The following is a 22,291-nucleotide window of genomic DNA, read 5'->3' on the forward strand; positions in this document are numbered from 1 at the left end:
TGAACAGGACCGGGGATCACAAACACCTGATTTTTAATACTTACTTGTCCATATACCAATTCTGTTTCATGAGGCAAGTGGATTAACTTCTCTGGATCTCAGTTTCCTCATCCGTAAAATAGGGATAATAGCTCCTACATCCGGAGATTGTCGTGAAGATTAAATAAGTTAACATATGTAAAGTGCCTTGAAAATATTAAAGTACTATAAAAATACAACCTTTCACCATTATCATCATCAACATCATTATAGCTATTAAAAATATTCTATATCAAAAAAAAATATTCTATATCATCATGTCATTACAAAATGTAAACTTTTATAGAATCTTTATTGATAAATGAAGAAAATTTAAACTACCATCAGTGCTACTCAAGGTACAACTTAATTTTTCATTCTGCTACCTGTTTATCTCTTTCTAATCCATTTAAAATCCTTTACATTATTACAAAACTAGGTTGCTCCCTATAGCAAGACTATCTATACGGATCTCTAAAGGACTTCTGAGGTCACCTATCACAACCCCTTTCATTATACAGATGATAAAACAAGGTTACATATAAATGAAGAGCAGATCTATGGTTCCAAACTGTAAACTCAATATTCTTTACCGTGGGCCATGCTCCCTTAATTCTTCCATTACCATTCTACCATGCCCCATCATTATGCCTGTTACAGTTGTCAAGCATGTTCTTGAGTTGATGAACATTCCTTCTCTTTACTGATTTCTGTCAAAATTCCATGGAGCAACTAAATATCTCAGAGAGATGTTTTTAATTTGTGGGGATTTTATCTTCTACCGTAGATCAGATCACTAATTTTTAGTAATAACAATAATAAAACAAGCTTAGAAAAGTTTCTCTAGTAGCTCTTAAAGCATTTTTAGGGATCAGTTAGGTGGCTCAGTGGATAGGGAATTATGCATATAGAGATGGGAGATCCTGTGTTCAAATCCGGACTAAGGCACTTCCTATCTCTGTGACCCTGGGCAAGTTACTTAACCCCCATTGCCTAGCCCTTGCTGCTCTTTTACCATGGAACCCTGCTATAGGAAGGAAGGAAGGAAGGAAGGAAGGAAGGAAGGAAGGAAGGAAGGAAGGAAGGAAGGAAGGAAGGAAGGAAGGAAGGAAGGAAGGAAGGAAGGGAACAAGGGAGGGAGGGAGGGAGGAAAGGAGAAAGAAAGAAAGGGAAGAACCAATAAAAAAGGAAAGAAAACAAGGATGTACTCTAAAGACCATCTGCCATTTTTTGGAGGTAGATACCATGTATCATCATATGTCCTTTGGAATTGTAGTTGGTCATTGTGTTGATCAGAATTACTGTCTTTTGGAGCAGCTAAATGACTCAGTGAATTGAGAGTCAGGTCTAGTAACAGGAGGTCCCAAGTTCAAATATGGCCTAAGACACTTCCTAGCTATGTGACCATTCTTTCGCCATGTAACCATTGCACAGTATTGATTCTAAGATGAAAAGTAAGGGTTTAAAAAAAAAGAAAAGAGTTATTAAGTCTTTCCAAGTTAATGAATTGATAATCTTTATAGTTGCTATTATTAAACAATTTTTTCCCTAAACCTGCTCATTTCATTTCATCTTGCAACTATTCATTCATCTTGCCAGGTTTTACTGAAACTAGCCATTTCATCATTGTTTTTAACATTTACCTTCTCTCTTAGAATCTATACTCAGTATCAGTTTCAAAGAAGAGCAATAAGGCCAATGCAATTGAGGTTAAGTAACTTGCCCAAGTCACAGAGGTAGGAAGTGCTTAAGGCCAAATTGGAGTCCAGAACCTCCCATCTCTAGGTCTGGTACTCTATCCACTGAGCCACTTATCTGTTCCCATTTTCATAATTAAAACATAATAATAATTCATCTTATTCATACTTCTAGCCATCACTAATGATGGAAATCTCAGTTTCCACTATTTGCCACCACAAAAAACTACTATTTTTTGTTCAGATGGGTCCTTTACCTCTTTTATTGACCTTTTTACATATTCACTATCAATATGCTTTAGGGTCAATGTATTATAAGATTCTGCTCACACTCCACAGAGGTATTAGGTGTGCAAATTTTAGGGGAAATTGTATGAACTGTTCTTATTTGGTAAATAGCCTTTATATTTATATATAACTTATATTAAGTTAAGCTAATAATTAATAGAATCCCACCACTAATAGGGAAGTAGGGGTTTGTGATAATCATGACCACCAGTGTTAAGCCATAATTGTTTTATTATCCTTAGGATTCCAAAGGAAGAATTAGTCAACCACCCTCTGAGCACCCCCAACCAAAGAGTGTGAATTCAAATTGAAGGAGTAGTCAAGAAAGAGAAAAGTTACCCAAGGAAGATCTCAAATTAAGCTCTAAGCAATTCAACAAAAAGGTTATAAGTGTGCATTATGGCCAGAGTACTCTTCTAGGAGATGCAGGACATAAAAAGAAAGTACTAGACAGAAAGCATGATTAAGGCAACAGAGAGATTAGGATGGAAATGTCACATTTTCCAATTTCAGGACCCACGCAAATTATAATCCCAAGTGTGGCCGGAAACAGATTAAAATAGAGTGAGGAACTATTAACAAAACAAATAAAAATAGAATACAACATAGAAAGTATTAATTTGTGATTTTCTAAGTAAATTTGAAGCCTGCAGGGTATCTATTATTATTTTAGTTTGTCAACTATAATAGAACAAAAAGATTCCTTCTTACTAATAGTCTATAATTCTTAAAGAAGACAGTAAAATGAGAATCTCCATCACCCCTATCATGAAATTGTCTTATACCTCTTTTCATTTTTCTTCCTATCCCCTGGGCAGATGGAAAATTTGCAACACCTGAGTTACATTCCCAGCATCCTTTTAAGTTATGTCCTCATTTTACATGAGGATACTTAGGAGATAAATTTGACTGAGACCCATGCCAGGTTCTTTTTTAGGAGTTTTTGGTAAAGTGCTGCAGGTGTGAGTCTCTAACTCTTTTGCTCTGCTCGCTTGACTGAAAGAACCTTTTTTCTCTCTCTTTTAATATTATTGATAAAATTCCTATATATTTTTCAATACTAGGATTTGTTTATTTTTACTCCTACAAAATTTTTGGCTGACCACAAAGAAATTAAGAACTAGAGGAACTAGATTTCTTCTTCTGCCATGGTTTTCCTTCTCCCCTTTCCCTTTTTCCTTCCCCCTTCTCCATCCTGAAAACCCTTCAAAGCCTTCTCAGGCTCATTGCCCACACCTGCGCACCAGGAGAGCCAGATAGCTGGGTCTCTCCCTCACAGAGGCTGTTCCTGCTAACTCCTTCTGCTGTCACTGCTGCTTGCTGTTCCTGATACTGGTGAGCTTTAAATTCCCTGCTCCAAACAATAGGATTACACAAATGATCTTTGGCTTCTGTTTTGGACTGATTTGGTCCTTCAGGAACAAGATCTGCAGAACCCAGTAAAGAAGAAGTGATCAAAATTAGAAGAATGTCAACTTTTAACTTGCTTTGAGACTGCTGACTTCAATAGTCACAAACATCAAAATTCCAGCCTTAGAAAAAATCTCCAGTTTCCACATTCAAACTCAGCACTACTACCTACTGCTCACATTGGACTGAGTAAGATGAATTGAAAAATAAAGGTTTAAGCAAAAAAAATAGCTATGGAACTTTCCTCAGATATTAATCCATCAACAGAGGCCAAGAAATGGACAGAAGTACTATTTTGAACTTCTCCTATGGACTGAAATTCCAAAGAATGACAGTCACACAGCTTTCCTCTGTTCTTTCTGGGGTTTTCTACCTAAAGTTTTCTTGTTAAGACATGTAGAATATTTCCAAAAAACGCCTGCCTTGCAATTTTGTTTCTTGCTATAACCACAATTGGGACTGCAGCAAACTTCTTCCTCTTCACCTTTTATTCCATGATCTTGCTGGCAACAAGATGAGTTCAATAACCCTTATTTTCACACAGCTAAGCATGAACTTCACTATGCTTCTCAGCAAGGGAGTCCCACAAACATTGGAGTATTTGATTTGGAATTTTTGGAATGATATTTCCTGAATGATGTTGGATGCAAAGTTGTGTTTTATGTTCTCAAAGTGAGCCAGGGGCTTTCAGTTTCCTTCACTTGGCTCCTATGTATATTCCAGGCTATCATCATCAGCCCCTCTGATTCCAGACGGGCAGAGTTCAAAGTCCTACAACAGACAATCCCATTTCCTCTGCTCTTGGATCCTCAACCTACTGGTAGAAATTCCTGTCTCAATAAGTGCAAAGGGTCCAAGAAATGGTGCTAAGAGTACAAATACATTCGATTTAGCAGATTGTACTTTTGAACACAATATGGATATTCATATGATAATGACCACTTTCAGAAATGTGCTTTGCTTGGGGATCATGTCTTTGGACAGTGGTTAGATGGTTCTTCTCCTACCCAAACTCCACCAGCATGTTCAGAACATTCGGAACACCAACCTCCCACCCAGGAAGCACCCTAAGACCAGAGTCACCCAAATAATCTCTTTATTGATGAGCCACAGTCAAGATAATACAGAATTTAGCATTGTATATTAAAGGATCAAAGGGCCTGGAAAATGATATTCCAGAGGGCAAAGGAACTAGGACTTCTACCAATTCCCTTTTTTTTCCCAAGTTGGCTTGTAGCAGCTTTGATCTCACTGTCCCCTTCTGAGTTAGTGCCTGGCTCTTTATCTCCATGATAATTTTCTATGTTGAGGATTTTTTTTGTTTGCTCATTTTCCTAGCCTTTTTCTTGACTTTTATTTTTATCTTAAAAATGGTCTCTGGTCTCAGGGTAAAGGAGTCACTCTTTTAAACTTCAGTTTTCCCTTGCTGCTAACCTCAGCTCTAGTTCTAGATTTCTGCAAGTTTCAGTTCTTCCACGGTGCTATGATGGTCTATGAGCTGGTAGCTCTGAGAGCCTCCACTCACTGCTGATTCAACCTCCCCAGAGACTACTGTTCACTTGCAGGGTCCTGCACACTGTGAGCTACCTTGTTTGGGGGCTTGGAGCCTGACCTGGGGCTTAGGTAGGGGCTCTGGTCTTGTACTGGGGTTTGACTCTTTACTGCAGGCTTGGGTAGGGGCTCTGAGTCTCCCCTGTGGGACACACAATGGACTGCCTTGTGCTAGAGCTTGGAGCCTCACTGCTGACTTGTACTGGGGCTTGGATGGGAAGAGGTAGACAAACAGTAAGGAGGAAATGCACAGCATAGTAACTATGACCTTGAGTGTAATGGGATGAATTCATACCTGGGAAGAAAATGGATAGCAGAAAAGATCAAAAACGGGACCAAGCAACGTGGTATTAAAAATACACACACACACTAAAAATTAGAGACCAAGTAAAGATGAGGGGCTAGAGCAGAACATACTATGCCTCAGATAATACAGAGAAGGCAGTTAAAATAGCCATTATCTCTGACAGAACTGGGGCTAAAATGGACATAATATAATTGGAGGGGTTGCGCAGGGGAACTATATTATGCTGGGGGTGGTTACTATGGATAATGAAGAATTATCACTACTGAACCATGTAGGCACCAAGTGTTATGGCTTCTAGATTTTTAAATTTTTTTTAAATAACAAATTTCCACATGAGTTTTCCAAAGTTATACGATCCATATTGTCTCTCTCCCTTCTTTCCTCCCTCTCCCAGAGCTGACAAGCAATTCAATCTGGGTTATATATGTATTATCACACAAAACATATTTCTATATTATTCATTTTTATTAGCAAATAATCTTGCAAATACGATAAATTATATGTTTTCATCTGCATTTCTATACCAATAGTTCTTTCCCTGGAGGTAGATAACATTGTTTTTCATAAGTCCTCAGAATTGTCCTGGATCATTGTATTGCTATTACTAACAAAATTTATCACATTTGATCATTCCATAATATTACAGTAACTGTGTATAATGTTCTCTGGGTTCTGCTTATTTCGCTCTGCATCAATTCACATTGGTCTTTCCACCTCTTTCTGAAATCATCCTGTTCTTCATTCCTTACAGCACAATAGTATCCCATCACCATCATATACCACAATTTCTTCAGTCATTCCCCAACTGAGGTACATCCCTTTAGTTTCTAATTCTTTACCACCACAAAAAGAGCAGATATAAATATTTTTGTACAACAGATGCTTTCCCATTTTGTTTATCACTTTGGGATATCAAACCAGTAGGAATATTACTAGATCAAAAGATATTACATTCTTTTATAGCCTTTGGGGCATAATTCCAAATTGCCTTCCAGAATGGCTTGATTAGTTCACAACTCCACTATCTTCCAGATTTTTAAAGGAAAACCTAAATGACATATAGATAGAAATAGATAAAAAAATATTAATATTTTTGGTGGTGGACAAAAATTTTGCCCTCTGAGAATTAAATAAATCTAACAAAAAAAATAAGAAAGAAGTTAAGGAGATGAATAGAACCTTAGATAAGTTAAATAAGAGATTATCTGGAAAGCCCACACACACCTGCATGAATTTAGCGGTAGATCTAAGCCTGAGCATGCAAACAATCCAAAAATAGTTTCTAGTGGAACAATAGCTTAAAGAGTATAACTATTGGGCAAACGTCTTACCTTAACTATGATATATTATGGAGATAATCCTGCATCCTTGAGGAATTGTGGCACTGGAACAAAAGTTCCACTGGATAAGATCAAGCTAGAAAAACTTGTTTTAGAAAGATTATGGTCCTGGCAATAGACTGTATCTGCTGCCTGAGGACCAATCTAGCAAAATATAATCCTAGTAATACATGTTAACTGAGAATCAGACAGGTTAAAGTGATCAAATTAAACGTTGATCGCAATATAAAGAAACAGACCTAATCATTGCTAGAGCAGCTGTGAAAAAAAAATTTTTTAAGAAAATAAGATGGAACTATCCTTTAAGAGCTATAAAGCTCTTTATGTTCATTGACCTAGAGATCACATTTCTAGGGGTAGGTCCTAAGGGCACTATTAAAAGGGTAAAAATCTGTGTTTGTATGAAAATATTCATGGAACTTTTGTTCATTATAACAAAATAACTGGAAATAACACAAATGTAATTCCTGGGAGGAATGGCTGACAAGATTGTGATATCTGAATGTAATAGATTGCATTATATTATTGAAATGATAAATATTGAAAATATAAAGAAAATATGAGAAAAATGAAGAGATGAAAATAGAAAAAAAGAGAATAAGAATAATATATATCATGACTACATTTTTAAAAATAACAGCCACAAAAGCAAGAGAAAAAAGTATCCAAGTAAAACAAATCCAAAGGGAACTCAAAAGCAGAGGATGTTTGTATTAGCATATATATATAATTCACATATTTTTAAATAATTAGAAACAATGTGGAGTTTATAGTTTTGCACATAATTTTTTTATGTTTTTGTTTATTTAAATGTTTTCTGGTAGTGGTGGTGACTACTAAGTATATAATTTTAAATACTGAAAAAAAGAGTTGTTGGAATAATAAAAGAAAATCCTAAATATTATATTATAAGAAATTATCAAAGAATACTACTCTGATATCCCTGAAAAAGAGAGTAAAATAGAAATTGAATGAATTTACACATCACCACCTAAAATAAATCTCCAAATGACAACTCCTAGGAATATATTAGAGCCAAATTCCAGAGTCCCTAGGTCAAGGAGAAAATACTACAAGCCACCAGAAAGAAACAATTAAAATATCATGTAATCAGGATTATATAGGATTTAATAGCTTCTACATTAAAAGATAGGGAAGCTTGGAATATGATGATCCAGAAAGAAACTGTTTGCAACCAAGAATCGTCTACTCAGCAAAACATGAATATATTCTTCCAGGGGAGAAATGATCATTTAATAAACTAGAAGGTTTCCAAGAATTCCTGATAAAAAAAAAGATCAGCCCTAAACAGACATTTTGATGTACAAATACAAGCCTCAAGGAAATATAAAAATGTAAACAAAAAAAAGAGAAAATTTAAGGGATCCAGTAAAATCATACTGTTTATATTCCTATGTGGAAAGATGATATTTGCAAGTCTTAAAAATTTTATCATTATTAAGGCAGTTAGAAAGTATATAAAAACAGAGAATGAGTGAGTAATTTGACTAGGACAGCATGATATAAAAAAAAAACCAACAACAACAAGGGGTGAAAAAGAGAATAAAACTAAGAAGGAAGGGAGAGATAGAATGGGATAAATTATCTCATCTAAAAAGGCTCAAAAAGAAAACTATTTCAGTGGAGGGAAGGATGAGAGTGGTGATGATCAACACTTAAACCTTACTCTCATCAGAATTGACTCAGAGAGAATAAAAATCATTCTCATTTAGTTATAGAAACCTATCATACTCTATAGAAATGTAGAAAGGGAATAAGAAAGCAGGGGAGGAGTTTAATAGAAGGAAGGGTGAAGTGCAGAAGACAATGGTTAAAAGCAAAACACTCTTTGGCAGAACCAGGATGGAGGAGAAGGTACAGGCACCCATCTGATTTTTACCAAATTATCTTTCAAAAAGCAATGATAGAATGCCTCAAAAAAGAAAAAAAAACCCTCTGGCGCAGCATAACCTACAAAAAATCAAGGTGAAGTAAATTCTCAGCCTGAAACAACTTAGAAGATGCTCACAAGGGATCTGATGCACCAGGGTGAAAGAGGAGCCCCATCTAGGCAACAGGCATTGGACTCAGTTGAAGCAAAAGCCAAGGCTTCTGGAACTCTCAGCCTCAGATTTTAAGGGGTCAGACAACTGCTCAGAAGATTACAGGGGGTCTCTTTGCTGGCTCTGGATGCAAGACACATCGCATTGCCCATAGGCTACAGAGTAAGGAGGAACATTAGAAGACATTTACAGCCACAAGGGAGCAGGGGATCCTGGTCACAGTTGCAGGGGGTAAGAGAGTGCTTGGGGCTACCTGCAGAGCAGAGAACAGGCCAAGAGAGATTAAGCACAGCCCTCCTTACATCTTACCACCTTGGAAGAACTGAAAGCAGAGAGATCCCCAGTGCCAGCTCTGAAGGCAGCTGCACAAAGAACCTGAGGCATGGAAGCGTGCTCTCTTCACCACAGTTACAGAGCCCAACTTTAATAGTGAATAGAAGGAACCCAGAAAAACCTGGAAAGACTTAAACGAACTAAACCAGAGTAAAGTAAGCAGAACCACGAGAACATTATACCCAATGACAGTAATACTATACAATGAAAAACTGAATAACGGTTATTTTTGTCAACATAATGATATAAAATTAACCCAAAAGACTCATGATTTCTTAAAAATGCCCCCTATAGCCGGAGGAAAAGAACTGAATCTAAATCTAGGCAAAGGAAATTTTTTTTCATTTTCATAATTTTTTTCAGTTTCATTTTCCTTCCACAAAAGGATTAATATGAGAAAATATTTCATATAATTGCACATATAAAGTCTATGAGATTGTTTGCCATCTCAAGGTAGGTGGAGATAGGGTGGGAGGGAGGGATGGAGGAAGAGAAATAAAGACTCAATATTCTTTGGAAAATCTTGGAAACTTTTATATATAATTGAGGGAGGAAATTAAAATTTTTTTTAAAAGCAAAACACATATGAGGAGTAACAAATTGAAAGGAGAGAGAAAGAATAGAATCAAAAGGGGAAAATAAGATGGAAGGCAATACACAATTAGTAATCATAACTGTGAATGAGAATGTAATGAACTTAACCACAAAATGAAAGCAAATAACAGAGTGAATTAAAAAGCAGAATTCTACCATATGTTGTTTACAAGAAACACACCTGAAGCAGGGAGGCACACATAGAGTAAAAGTAAAGGAATGGAGAAAAATTTACTTTAGCAGAATAAAGAAAGCAGTGGAAGCAATCATGATTATATAGATTATATAAAATCAAACATATAGAGTAGGAGGAAGGTAATCTCAGAAGGGAGACGTTGGAAAGGGGGGGGAGGTTCAGGAAAGACACCCTGCAGAAGGTTCAATGTGAGATAAGTGAAGAGACAGAAGATGAAAGTGCTATAGCTAACCTATTAATGATGTGCACACCAAATTAGCAGATGACACAAATCTGAGAAAGATGGCTATCATGATGGATGACAGTCAGGATCCAAAAAGATCTTGAAAGACTAGAAGACTGTATTGTCATTGTCTGGATCTAATACTCTTAGAATAAATGTAAATCTTACACTTGGCTTTTTAAAAAATCATTTTAATAAGTATTAGTAATTATAGCTAACGTGCATTTGGCACTTTTAAGATTTGAAAAGCACTTCACAAATATTATCTTCTTTGATCCTCACAACCATACTGAAAAGTAGTTGTAATCATTGTCTCCATTTTACATAAGAGGAAATGGAGGCAGTTAGTGATTAGTCCAGGTTCACACAGCTAATAAGTGTCTGACGTGGGATTTAAACTCAGGTCTTTTTGACTCCAATGAAGATTCTACCAAGAAACTCCAAAAGGGTTACAAAAATTCAGGCATGACTGAAAAATGACTAAACAACAGTAACTTCCTAACTCCAGGCACCACACACAACCCATTGCACTAAAATGTAAGAGAGAGAAAGCTTGATTATATGCAGGTTGTCTGAAAAGGAAATCTGGAAATTTCCATTGACTGTAAGTTCAATATGATTGAACAATGTCACATGGAAGTCAAAAAAAATTTTTTTCTGTTGTATGAAAACAAGTATAACTTCCAAGGGGAAGATAAGTAACTTGTTACTAGGGAAATAACTCTTCCCTAGTCAGAGAATATCTGGAGAATGGGTTCAGTTCCACACTTTAAAGGCATTGATAAGATGGAGAGATCCCAGAAGCAAGTAATCTTGATGGTGAGGGTCAGAACTCCCTCCTTCATCCTTCTTTCATGAATCTTTTGACCCTGTGGGAGTACAGAGAAGAATTTTCTCCTTTCAGATGCTCCAAATCTGCTTATTGAGAAAGTCTCATTAATCAACAGTAATTGTTGAAAGTGATTTGCACCTGGGGAAAATGTTTACTCTTCCTCAGAGAAGTCAATGATGCCCCATGCACACAATGTCACTTCTCCTGAACTTGACTTTATAATTACTCTTCTGTAGGGACATGATCTCAAAGTAGACACAGCTATAACTACAGCCCCCTAAATTCCCCCAACTCACACCCACAAATACGCACAGATACTGGTTCCTATAGCTCTGCTCATCTCTACTAAAGAGGCAGGAACAAACCTGGTGAGTGACTTTTTATGTCTCAGGGTCAAAGACAAGAGAGGGGAGAAAGAAAGCCTTCCAGGAGATGGAGGGAGAATCAAAGAAAGCTAGTTCCTTTATGTTATGGAAGGGGGGGAAAGCTCCATAAAATTTAAGAAACAGAGAGCAGAGAATGAAGAAAGAAATAGTTCCTGTTTCTCTAATTCTGACCAATACTGGAAAATATCATGTTAAATCAAAGCCACATTTGGGGGGAAATGTGGAAAATCTAATATGTACAGAATTGGATGACCAGAATGGTGAATAAATTCAGATCACATGGTGACCATTCCATAGTGGAGCAGGAAAAGTAAGTGAATGTGTTTAGTCTGGAGAAGATACCTATGGGTGAGAATTAGGGCAGGGAGAGAAGAATTAATATCTCTCTTTGAGTATTTGTATGGTTTGGGGAGAATCTGCTCATGGACATGTTTTCTTCACATGCATTCCAAGAGTCTTCATGAAATTAAAGTCTTATCTCTTTGGTAATAGTGCATTTTGGCAGTTTATATCCAATGACTCCATTTCTCACAGGTCTCTTATTAAAATCAGAAATAAAACTTTATTACAAGAATAGAACTAAATTGCACATTAATAACATTGGGGAAATTTTAGCTTTGGATCACAGAAAATGATTGTTCATCAAAGGAGAACTATCTCAATCATATAAATATGCATTAGGAATGGCATGCAAATTTGGGGTAATATGCAGGTCAATGACATGTTATTGTCACACTGGCATGTGATGGATAGTTTAATGATACTCAAAGCCAAGCAAACCATAGGACTACATGGACAGAAAAACAGCAATTCTGGGGGCAACTGGATAGCTCAGTAGATTGAAAGTCAGGCCCAGAGCCGGGAGGTCCTAGATTCACATCAGACCTCAGAAACTTCCTACCTGGGTGACCCTGAGCAAGTCACTTAACCCCCATTGCCTAGCCCTTACTGCTCTTCTGCCTTGTATATGGAAGAAAGAAAGAGAGAAAGAGCCTAGGAGAGTAGGGACACAATCCCCCCCCCCCCCCATAGAGACTCTTGCTGTACAAGGAATTTAGCTTTGTCAGTTTTTAATAGTGGAAGTACATCCACCAATATCAGTAAAAGAAAATTCATATGTAGAAGGGAAATGAATAGGTCTAAAATTAACTAGAAAGCATCTACTTTCACATATGCTAGGATATGAAATTCTAGGACAAGAATGAAGGCAAACACTTCCAAGAAGATAACACAGAGGCATAAAATTATCCTTAGTAAACTGCTTACTAATTTATAAAGTATACACTTACCCACTAATGGTGCTAGGGAAACTAAGTGGCACAGTGGATGGAATGTCAGGCCTAGAGTCAAGAAAATTCATCTTCCTGAATTCAAATCCAGCCTCAAAAACTTATTATTTGGACAAGAATTCACTATTCAACAAAAATTGTTGGGAAATTTGGAAAATGGTATGGCAGATACTGGGATTAAACCAACATCTCACAATGTATATCAAGATAAAGTCCATATGGTTATATGGTCTAAATATAAAAAAGATATCATAAGCAAATTAGAGGAGCATAGAATGCCAAATGTATAGATAAGGGAAGAATTCAGTACCAAACAAGAGATAGAGAGCATATAAAATGTAAAATGGATAATTTTGACTACATTAAATTTAAAAAGGTTTTGTATAAACAAAACAAATGTAACAGATTAGAGGAAAGCAGGAAGGTGGGAAAATATTTGTAGCAAGTATTTCTGATAAAGGACTAATTTCCCAAATATATAGAGAACTAGTCAATTCATACAAATAAGTCATACTTCAATTGATAAATGGTCAAAGGATATGAACAAGCAGTGTTCTGATGAAGGAATCAAAGTCATCTATAGTCATATGAAAATGCTCTAAATCATTCTTGATTAGAGAAATGAACATTAAAACAACTCAGAGAAACAACTTCACACCTGTTCAGCAAGCTAATATGACACAAAAAAAGGAAAATGACACATGTTGGAGGGGATGCAGGAAAATCAGGACACTAATATAATATTAGTGGAGTTGTGATCTGAACTAACCATTCTGGAGAAAAATTTGGGATTATGCTCAAAAGATTCTAAAACTGTGCATACCCTCTGATCCATCAATATCATTTCTAGATCTATCCCAAGGAGATGAAAAAATGGGTGGGGGGGATCTATTTGTACAAAAATGTTTATTGCAGCTCTTTTTGTGCTAGAGAAAAATTTAAAATTGAGGAGTTGTCCATCAACTGGGGAATGGCTGAATGAGTTGTGTTATGGTGGTGATGGAATACTATTGGGCTATAAGATATAGCAAGAAGAATGATTTCAGAAAAATCTGGAAAGACTCACATGACCTGATGCAAAATGAAGCAAGCAGAACCAGAAGAATATTGTACATAGCGACAGCAATATTTCTAGATAAACAACTGTGAACAACATAGTCATTCTCAGCGATGTAGGCAAGACAATCCCAGAGACTCAGGATGGAAAATGCTATCTTCCCTCCCAAAAAAAGAGTTTGAACACAGACTAAAACATACTATATTTCATTTTCCTTCTTCTTTCCCACAAAATGACTGTTTTACATGATTAAATATATAAAATCTATATCAGATTGTTTATCATCTCAGAGGGGGAGGTCAGGGAGAGAGGGAGAGAGGGAGAGTCAGAAGAAATAATGAATATTTGTTATTGTTTTTACATGTAATAAGAGGGAAATAAAATATTATATTTAAGTTAGAAGAATATTTCAATATGGAAATGGGAATTTTGGCCAAAGGACAAACTGAAGATGACACTAAAGTTAGGAACCTAAGTCACTAGAAGGATGGTGATGCCCTTGCAAAATAAGGGAAGATTCAGTGAAGAAATAAAGATAATCTATTTTATTTTAGGAAGCAAATTTGAAATGGCTTTGCCAAAATATGATAGGTATAGTCAAAGAAGTTAGATCTCACAATGATGAAACCCAAGAAATTTTCCCAATAAATATAAGAGTAAAGTATGGTACCCCCTTTTCTTGTTCTTATTTGACATAGTCCTAGAAATATAAAAATAATGAAATAAAACAAAAATGCATAGTCACAGGCAGAGGAGACAAAACTTCATAATGTACTAATGACACAATGGTTTACTTAGATTATCCTAGGGAATTAGCAAAGAAATTAATTGAGGAAATGGTTTCAGCAAAATTTCAGGCTACAATATAAATCCAAAAAATGAACATTTCCAAATAATAATAATTTGCAGAAGGCAATAATAAAAAGAGAAATCCATTCAAAATACTAACAAAACAGAAAAATATTTGAGTCAATCCAGCAAAAATTATTCAATACTCTATAAGTTTAATTTCACAAAATGTTCTTTAAAGGATAATTTAAACAGCACTAAGTGAATATTTAAAGTTCATTGACATGCCAGGTAAATATAATAAAAAAATATCATACTACCAGTGTTAATTTATAGACTTAATACTCTACCAATCAAACTACTAAAGAAATATTTTACAGAATTTGATTAAATAAATTTGGAGACCTAAAATATGATGAAAAAAATTACATCTTCCAGATCTTAAATTATATAAAATTGCAATCATCCAATCTATGTGGTACTAGTTAAGAAACAGAAAAACCTACTTCAATGGAAGAGCCTAGACAAGGAAGAATCAGAATTATTTTATAAATGTGAAAATGTAAATTACCTGAGAAAAAAATTCCCTGTTTTATAAGAATTGCTGGAAAAACTAGAAAGCAAACTGATAAAAAAAAAATGGGTTTAAATCATCTTACATCCTATTCCATAACAAATTCAAAATGAATACATGGCCAAAATGTTAAAAATCACACCGCAAGAAAATTATAAGAGAAGCAGATGATATACTTACAGCTATGAGTAGGTGATGAATTCTGAGACAAAAAAAAAAGATTAATAAGGATTTACAGACCATAACCTAGATAATTTGGATTCATAAAATTGAAAATATTTTTTGCTAAAACAAAACTAACCAATCTAGAAAATGAAGTGAAGTGGTTGACTAGGAAAAATTCTTTGTACAAAATACATTTGATAAGAGTTTATTCTCCAAAGATATCTAAATAACTAAGAGAACTCTAAAAGGAAAAACCATTACACAATAGAGAAGTAGTTAAAACCAACAGCAACTCAAAAAAATTGTTATTGTTGTTCATTCATTTCAGCTGTGTCCAATTCTTTGTGACCCCATTTGGGATTTTCTTGGCATAGAAAGATATTGGATTGGTTTGCCATTTCCTTGTCCAGCTCATTTTACAATTGAGGAAACTGAGGCAAGCAAGTTAAGCAAATTGTCCATAATCACATAACTAGTAAGTTTCTTTAGCCAGGCCAGACCTGACACTCTTTCCACCCAACCAAAGGCACTGTGAATTACTATAAGTAGGCATTTACAACCAGATGTTTACTATAACCAGAACATTGTTCTTGTTCCTGAAGATGCCAAGGTTTATAGAGGAGTGTCATACTTAATAAGGCTGAAATGATTTTCCTACTCTTTTTTTTTTAATCCTTACCTTTCATCTTGGAATCAACTCTGTATTGGTTCCAAGGCAGAAGAGCACTAAGGGCTAGGTAATGAGGGTTAAGTGACTTGCCCAGGGTCACACAGCTAGGAAGTATCTGAGTTCTGATTTGAACCTAGGACCTCCCATCTCTAGGTCTGACTCTCAATCCACTGAGCCACCCACACTGAGCTGCCCCCTGATTTTCTTACTCTTAACATTCTGTGACTATAAAATATGGAACACATGGTCAAATGCTAAACTATGCTAAACTCTGCAGCCTACTTATGAGACTGGTTCATTGCTCTTTTCCTCTTTTTTTTCTGTATACCCCTTATTTCCACAACTGATCACTGGCCTAAGTGGAAGGCTAGACAGTAGGAAGGGGATTGGTAGCAAAATTGGTTCTCCACCAATGAGATCACCAGGAATTGATGAAGGGGACTCTATGACCAAGGTTGGAGGAAGGCCATTTTGTGGCTAACTTGAGAAATGCTGCCCTGACTAAAGGCAAATCCTAGAATTGAATGGGTTCTTGTTCCTATCTAGACTCCTATAATCATCTTAGATTACCTACTCCTGTTATCCCAAATGAAGTGATGGATGGGCTGATGGAATTGGTGAATGAGTGTTTGGTCAAGTAAAGGATGCATAAAGGCAGCTAGGTGGTTCAGTGGCTAGAAAACCAAGCCTAAAGACGGGAGGTCTTGTGTAAAAAATCTGGCCTCAAATACTTTCTAGCTTCATGATCCTGGGCAAGTCACGTAACCCTAATTGCCTAGCCTTTAGCAATACTTAGTATCAATAATAAAAAAGAAAGAGAAAGAAAGAAAGAGAAAGAAAGAAAGAAAGAAAGAAAGAAAGAAAGAAAGAAAGAAAGAAAGAAAGAAAGAAAGAAAGAAAGAAAGAAAGAGAGAGAGAGAGAGAGAGAGAGAGAGAGAGAGAGAGAGAGAGAAAGAAAGAAAGAAAGAAAGAAAGAAAGAAAGAAAGAAAGAAAGAAAGAAAGAAAGAAAGAAAGAAAGAAAGAAAGAAAGAAAGAAAGAAAGAAAGAAAGAAAGAAAGAAAGAAAGAAAGAAAGAAAGAAAGAAAGAAAGAAAGAAAGAAAGAAAGATTTATATCTCCCCTCAACAATAATATCCATCAACACAGCAATAGAAAGGAAATGGTAGTGGTGATTGGAATCCTTTCCATGAACAAGATTCCAGCATTGTTACAGTCCTACTGTCTTTCTCTTTCTCTCCAGATGACTCTGGCTCAAATCTTCTCTTCAAGACTCAGAGAATGTTTCCAAGCAATATATGCCTTGGGATTATTTTCCTCTCTGAGACTGGAATTGGGATCTTGGCAAATATCTTCCTCTTGTCTCTTCATATTTTAAAAGTCCTTGCTAATCACAAGATGAGACCCATAAACCTGATTTTTACCCAGTTGATCTTGGCCAATGTCACCATGCTTGCTAGTAAGGGTATCCCACAAACATTGTTGGTTTGGGGGTGGAACAATTTCCTGGATGAAGTTGGGTGTAAAATTATGTTTTCCCTTTGCAAAATAAGTCAAGGACTTTCTATTTCCTTTACCTGCCTCCTTTGTACCTTTCAAGCAATCACCATTAGTCCCAATGACTGCAGGTGGGCAGAGTACAAAGCCCGAGCCTCGGAGTATATTGCTCCCACTTGTCTCTTATTTTGGAGCCTCAATCTTTTGATAGAAATTCCTGTTCCAGTAACTGTAAGAAGCCAAAGGATCAGCACCAACATTACACATAGGATGAATATCATGTCTTGTTCTTTTGGAAGGTTTCTGAAGATTTATTTGATCATGACCACTCTCAGAAATGTGCTCTTTGTAGGACTCATGGTCTGGACCAGTGGCTACATGGTACTTCTTCTGTATAGACACCACCAACTGGTTCAGAACATGCGTAGCACCAGCCTCTCTCCCAGAGCCTCCCCAGAGGTCAGAGCAACCAAGAACATCCTGGTGCTTGTAATCTTCTTTGTCTGCTGTTATTTATTTAACTCCATGTTTGTGCTTTGTTTCCATTATGGAGGTCAAAGAGGTGTCTGGCTGCTGCCCACTTCTGCTTTTATGTCTCTCTCTTTTCCAATGCTTAGCCCTTTTGTTTTGATTCCCCAAGACCATCATCCTTGCTGTGTTTTCTGGACAAGGAAACAACACAATCCTCCTTACTGACCTTATGTGGAATCATTCGACCACTAAAATCAATCAGTCAATATTTATTTATTTATTTATTACACATTTACTGTGGGCCAGGCATGATCCTAAACAGCATACATATTCTTCCAAGAATTCCTATCACCCCTCAACCTATGAACTATTTCCCCAGATAGGAGAACCAAACTATATCAGTCATCTAGATGAATGGAATCAAAGTCCTTCTGTAATAATAATAGTAATAATGCCAAAATTAAAATCTCCTAATTAAAATATTTATGCCCATATTTCCCTCCAGATGTCTCCACATTAGAATATAAGCTCCTGGAGAGTAGGAACTGCAACCATACCCCAGTAAAACTGTTTGGGCAGATGGGCTAACCCAGGTTCACAGTAACTGACAGGCATCCAATGTGTTGGTGAGTTAGGGGGATGTCCACCCCAGGCATGTAAAGACTTCCCCACCGCAGACATGAGAACCATTAATTCCAGCAGCCAGGTAGATGGTTGATGTAGACACTGAAGTGCTTAAAACTCGGTGTGAATCTTAAAATTTCTCAGACTTGTGAATCTTAAAAAATTCTCAGACTCTACCTTAGAACATTTGGTTAGGACCATTCCCCATTTTAAAACAATGAAGGGACTTTGGTCAGGAAGGTGGGAACTCTAACATTACTCCACCCATACTTAGGCATACTTTAGGGGAAGATAAAGTTGTAAACTCCTGATTGAACAATGAAAAGTCCCCAACCCATACTTAAAGTGAAACAAGAACCCTTAAGCTAGGTCTATTTTTATATCTAATAGAAAGGGGTGCTAAGTACCTATGAAGGTCAAATTAATCAGGCAACTTGCAAAGGGCAAGATTAGTCTACTCAGGTGTGAATTACTCAAAAGTTTTAGCCTACTCAGGTGTGAATTAAGAATGGTAAGTCCTTTGGAAAACATCTACTGTGATTGGTAGATGTAGAAATTTAGGGGAGGTGACATTGGAGAAATTTTTCTTTGAAAGGAAGGGGTTTAGGCCTCTGAGAAAATTCAGCTTTGGAGATGAATTGGAGGTCAGGAGTCAGAGGAGGCTGCTGGGGCTCTGACCTGGAGGGTCTCTCTGAACACTAGAGTTTTGCTTGAAAGGATCTTGTGGTGAGTTGATAAAAGACTGACTAGTCTCTCTTAAGGCTCAGGCCTAGGCCATATTCAGGCCCTTCATACTATATTTCTCTTATTCTCTCTCCCTTTCCTTAATTCCCTAATTTGTATTAATTAAAATCTCCATAAAACCCAGCTGACTTGGGTATTTCATATTTGGGGATTTTTCCCATGGCGACCACTTATTTTTGATTTAGATCAAGAAACTAAAAATTATCTTTATGCTTTTGGCAATTCAAAGTCTTGAACCCATATTTTCATGGTCACAGTTTATGGCAACTACTCTTTTGTCTGTAACATTGGTCAGACATCAAAGACACCAAGTTTATTCACTGTGTCCCAGGCCATCAACAGTCATCTTGACTTTTGCGTTGCCACTGGACTTCAATGACTCTGGAAGAAAAAATTAGATTGATGACTCACTTAAATCCCATTCATGAACCCTGTGATGTTATTGGTGCTCTTGGAAATGAAGGAAGAACAACAATGTACAACACAAAGAAGCACATAATAGGTGCTTTGTATGTGCTAATTATTATTAGTCATTTGTGCAGGTTGTTATTAATTTCATCTGAATCACAAACAAACATACTGTAATCTCCTTGGATTACATGTTCTTCTATCACTTCATTCTTCCTGAAACTGAGATCCTCATTTCTCTATGACTTCCTACAGCAAATTTCTCCCTCCATCTCATTTTAAAATCCAAACTTTAAATCTTAGAAAAAGTTCTCCATAATACACCACAAGTTTTGCCTAACTGAATTTAGTACTAAAATATGTTATGTTTAATAAGCAGCCAGTATGGTTTTGTGCCTTTGTAAAATAAAATTTCCTCTAGTGTTGAGCTGGCCATAAATTACATTCAAATAGTTGTCAAATTTACTGAAATCTTATCACTCCTAATGATAATAAAGAATTCTCTAACTAGGTATTGTGCAGAATTAAATTTAGCTGACATTCAAATTTAGCTGATACAGAATAAACACCACAAAATTATATTGTAATTATATTATATAAGACTCATTAGCAATTTTCCAAAGTAACATATATCAATTTTTAATATTAAATTTAAGAGAATAGTCAAATTATGGGACAAAATTTCCCTTTGTGTGTTCCAAACTAATCTTTTTTGTTGTCTTAGAGGGCCCATACAAAACAAGAAAAAAGAAGATTTATGGAACACTGTGATAAGTTTAGAGGTCAGAATTAATTACTTCCATCCGTGAAGCTAAAGCATATTTTGTGAATGTCCAATTAGGAAACTATAAAGACAAGATTTATAATGTGGACATACATAAAGACACCTAAAACAAACACTAAACATAAATTCAGGATCCTGATAACTAATCAAATATTATATATATATAAAAATTCTTCTTGTGTCATCTCAGTCTGAAAACTTCACAGAAAAAAAAAATCCATCTTGCTTTCTTCCAAAGTACTGTCTCTAAAAAGTAAAGCATTTGTCTCAAGGCTTGCTGATAAGGTAAGCTGCTTTCACTTCTGACTGAACCTGAGAATTAGATGGAATAGCTTCAGGCTGGGAGGGAGGGGAGTCCCTGGCATTTCAGTCTGGTTCTGGATGAGGGAATCATAACCTGATGAAGGGCTAAGGGAGGGTATGGGACATAAAGAAGACCTGTCTGCGGGAGGGACCACGATATTGGGCTTTTTCTCATTATCCTCCTTGGGTTTATGAGATTCTGAATTTAGCTTCAAATTGGCACAATAGGGCGCTGGGTTGAGTGATTCACGAATTAACCCCCAGAGGGCAAAGGTGTCCACAGGGACTGAGGAAGGTCCTTCCAAATTACAAGAACCTTATAAGGGGAAACCAGGGGCACACAGAGGATACATGTTGTAAAAATCTCTGTATGCAAGTATGAGAACATATTAGTGGGGACCTCGGCAAAGGGCCACTGATTGTAGATAAAAATAGATAGAATGCCCCATGTTTTATTTCCGATGTCCTTCCCCACCTCCCATGAGGGGAGTTCCTTACCTGTGGTTCCTTCTTGATGCGCTTGTTCCCCAATGATTTGTCGGTCACCCAGGTCCCTGTTCGAGTGCCAGATGTTAAATCCCCCTGGGAGCAGGGCAAGACTGAGACCAGGGTTCGGCAGGTAAGGGACAAGGAAAATTATAGAGGAATAAAAAAAGGTGGAAATTATAGGGACCTTGCCTGTAGGTAAGGGCAAGGGAAAAGATAAGAATCAAAATAATAACACAGTGTGGAGTCAGAAGGGGTTTTGCCCACTGATGGTAGACAAAATATAGTTTATTGCAGGCAAATGAGGGTTTTTTAAGGTACAGATCACAGAGAATGAAGTTATACCATTGAGATGGGTCCTTCAGAAGGGGCTAAGACAGTCCTTGGGAAAGTGCAACAAGGATGGTAGAAATGACACCTGTTGCAGGATAAGGATCCAGGAATTAGGGTGAGGGAATATTTTCAAGAAATGTAGATAGCACTTGGGGTAAGATTATGACTCAAACACCATCCAAGTTTCATGGAACGGATAGCAACAGTCTGTCTTTGCCAGCAATAGACATGTATTACTATGAGAGGCCTAAAGAAGGGGAGGGAGAGGGCACTTGGGCTTGCTCTCAGACAGACTTTAAGTTTTGACCTCTTGTCAGAGGGCACTCAGATCTATATCTAGATGAGCTCCAACCTCTGACAAGTTAGAACATTTAGTTATTATTTATTTCAGTTTTTATTTTTAATAATACTTTAATTTTTCTCCAATTACATGTAAAAACAATTTTAACATGTTTTTTAAATTTTTGTGTTCCAAATTCTCTTCCTCTTCCTTACCTACACTCCCTTCCCCACTCCCTGAGATGGTAAGCAATCTGATGTAGATTTGGCATGTGCAATTATGGAAAACATTTTTTCATATTAGTCATTTTGTGGAAGAGATCTTGAACCAAAAAGAAAGAAAAAGAAAAGAAAGTGAAATATAGTATGTTTCAGTAAGCATTCAAAATCCATCAGTTCTTTCTCTAAAAGTGGATGGCACTTTTCATAAGGATCTTTGGGAGTTTTATTGGATTACTGTATTACCAAGAATAAATAGTTAATTCATAGTTGTTCATCAAACAATATTGTTGTTACCATGTAAAATGTTTTTCTGGTTCTGCTCACTTTAGTTTACATCAGTTCGTGTGAGTCCATATTTTTT

The 22,291-nt window shown here is 36.4% G+C and overlaps 1 protein-coding gene and 1 pseudogene across 1 annotated transcript; both read left to right on the forward strand.

The window, feature by feature from the left end:
• monDomV1R-ps1208 (vomeronasal 1 receptor monDomV1R-ps1208 pseudogene) lies at positions 3,814–4,497 on the forward strand (annotated as a pseudogene).
• Positions 17,061–17,972, forward strand: monDomV1R1218 (vomeronasal 1 receptor monDomV1R1218). The gene has a single exon (NM_001166798.1). The coding sequence runs from the start codon at positions 17,061–17,063 to the stop codon at positions 17,970–17,972; it is 912 nt and encodes a 303-aa protein (NP_001160270.1).
• Positions 17,973–22,291: the final 4,319 nt, after the last annotated feature.

Source organism: Monodelphis domestica, chromosome 3 (assembly GCF_027887165.1).
Source record: "Monodelphis domestica isolate mMonDom1 chromosome 3, mMonDom1.pri, whole genome shotgun sequence".
Lineage (NCBI taxonomy): Eukaryota > Metazoa > Chordata > Mammalia > Didelphimorphia > Didelphidae > Monodelphis > Monodelphis domestica.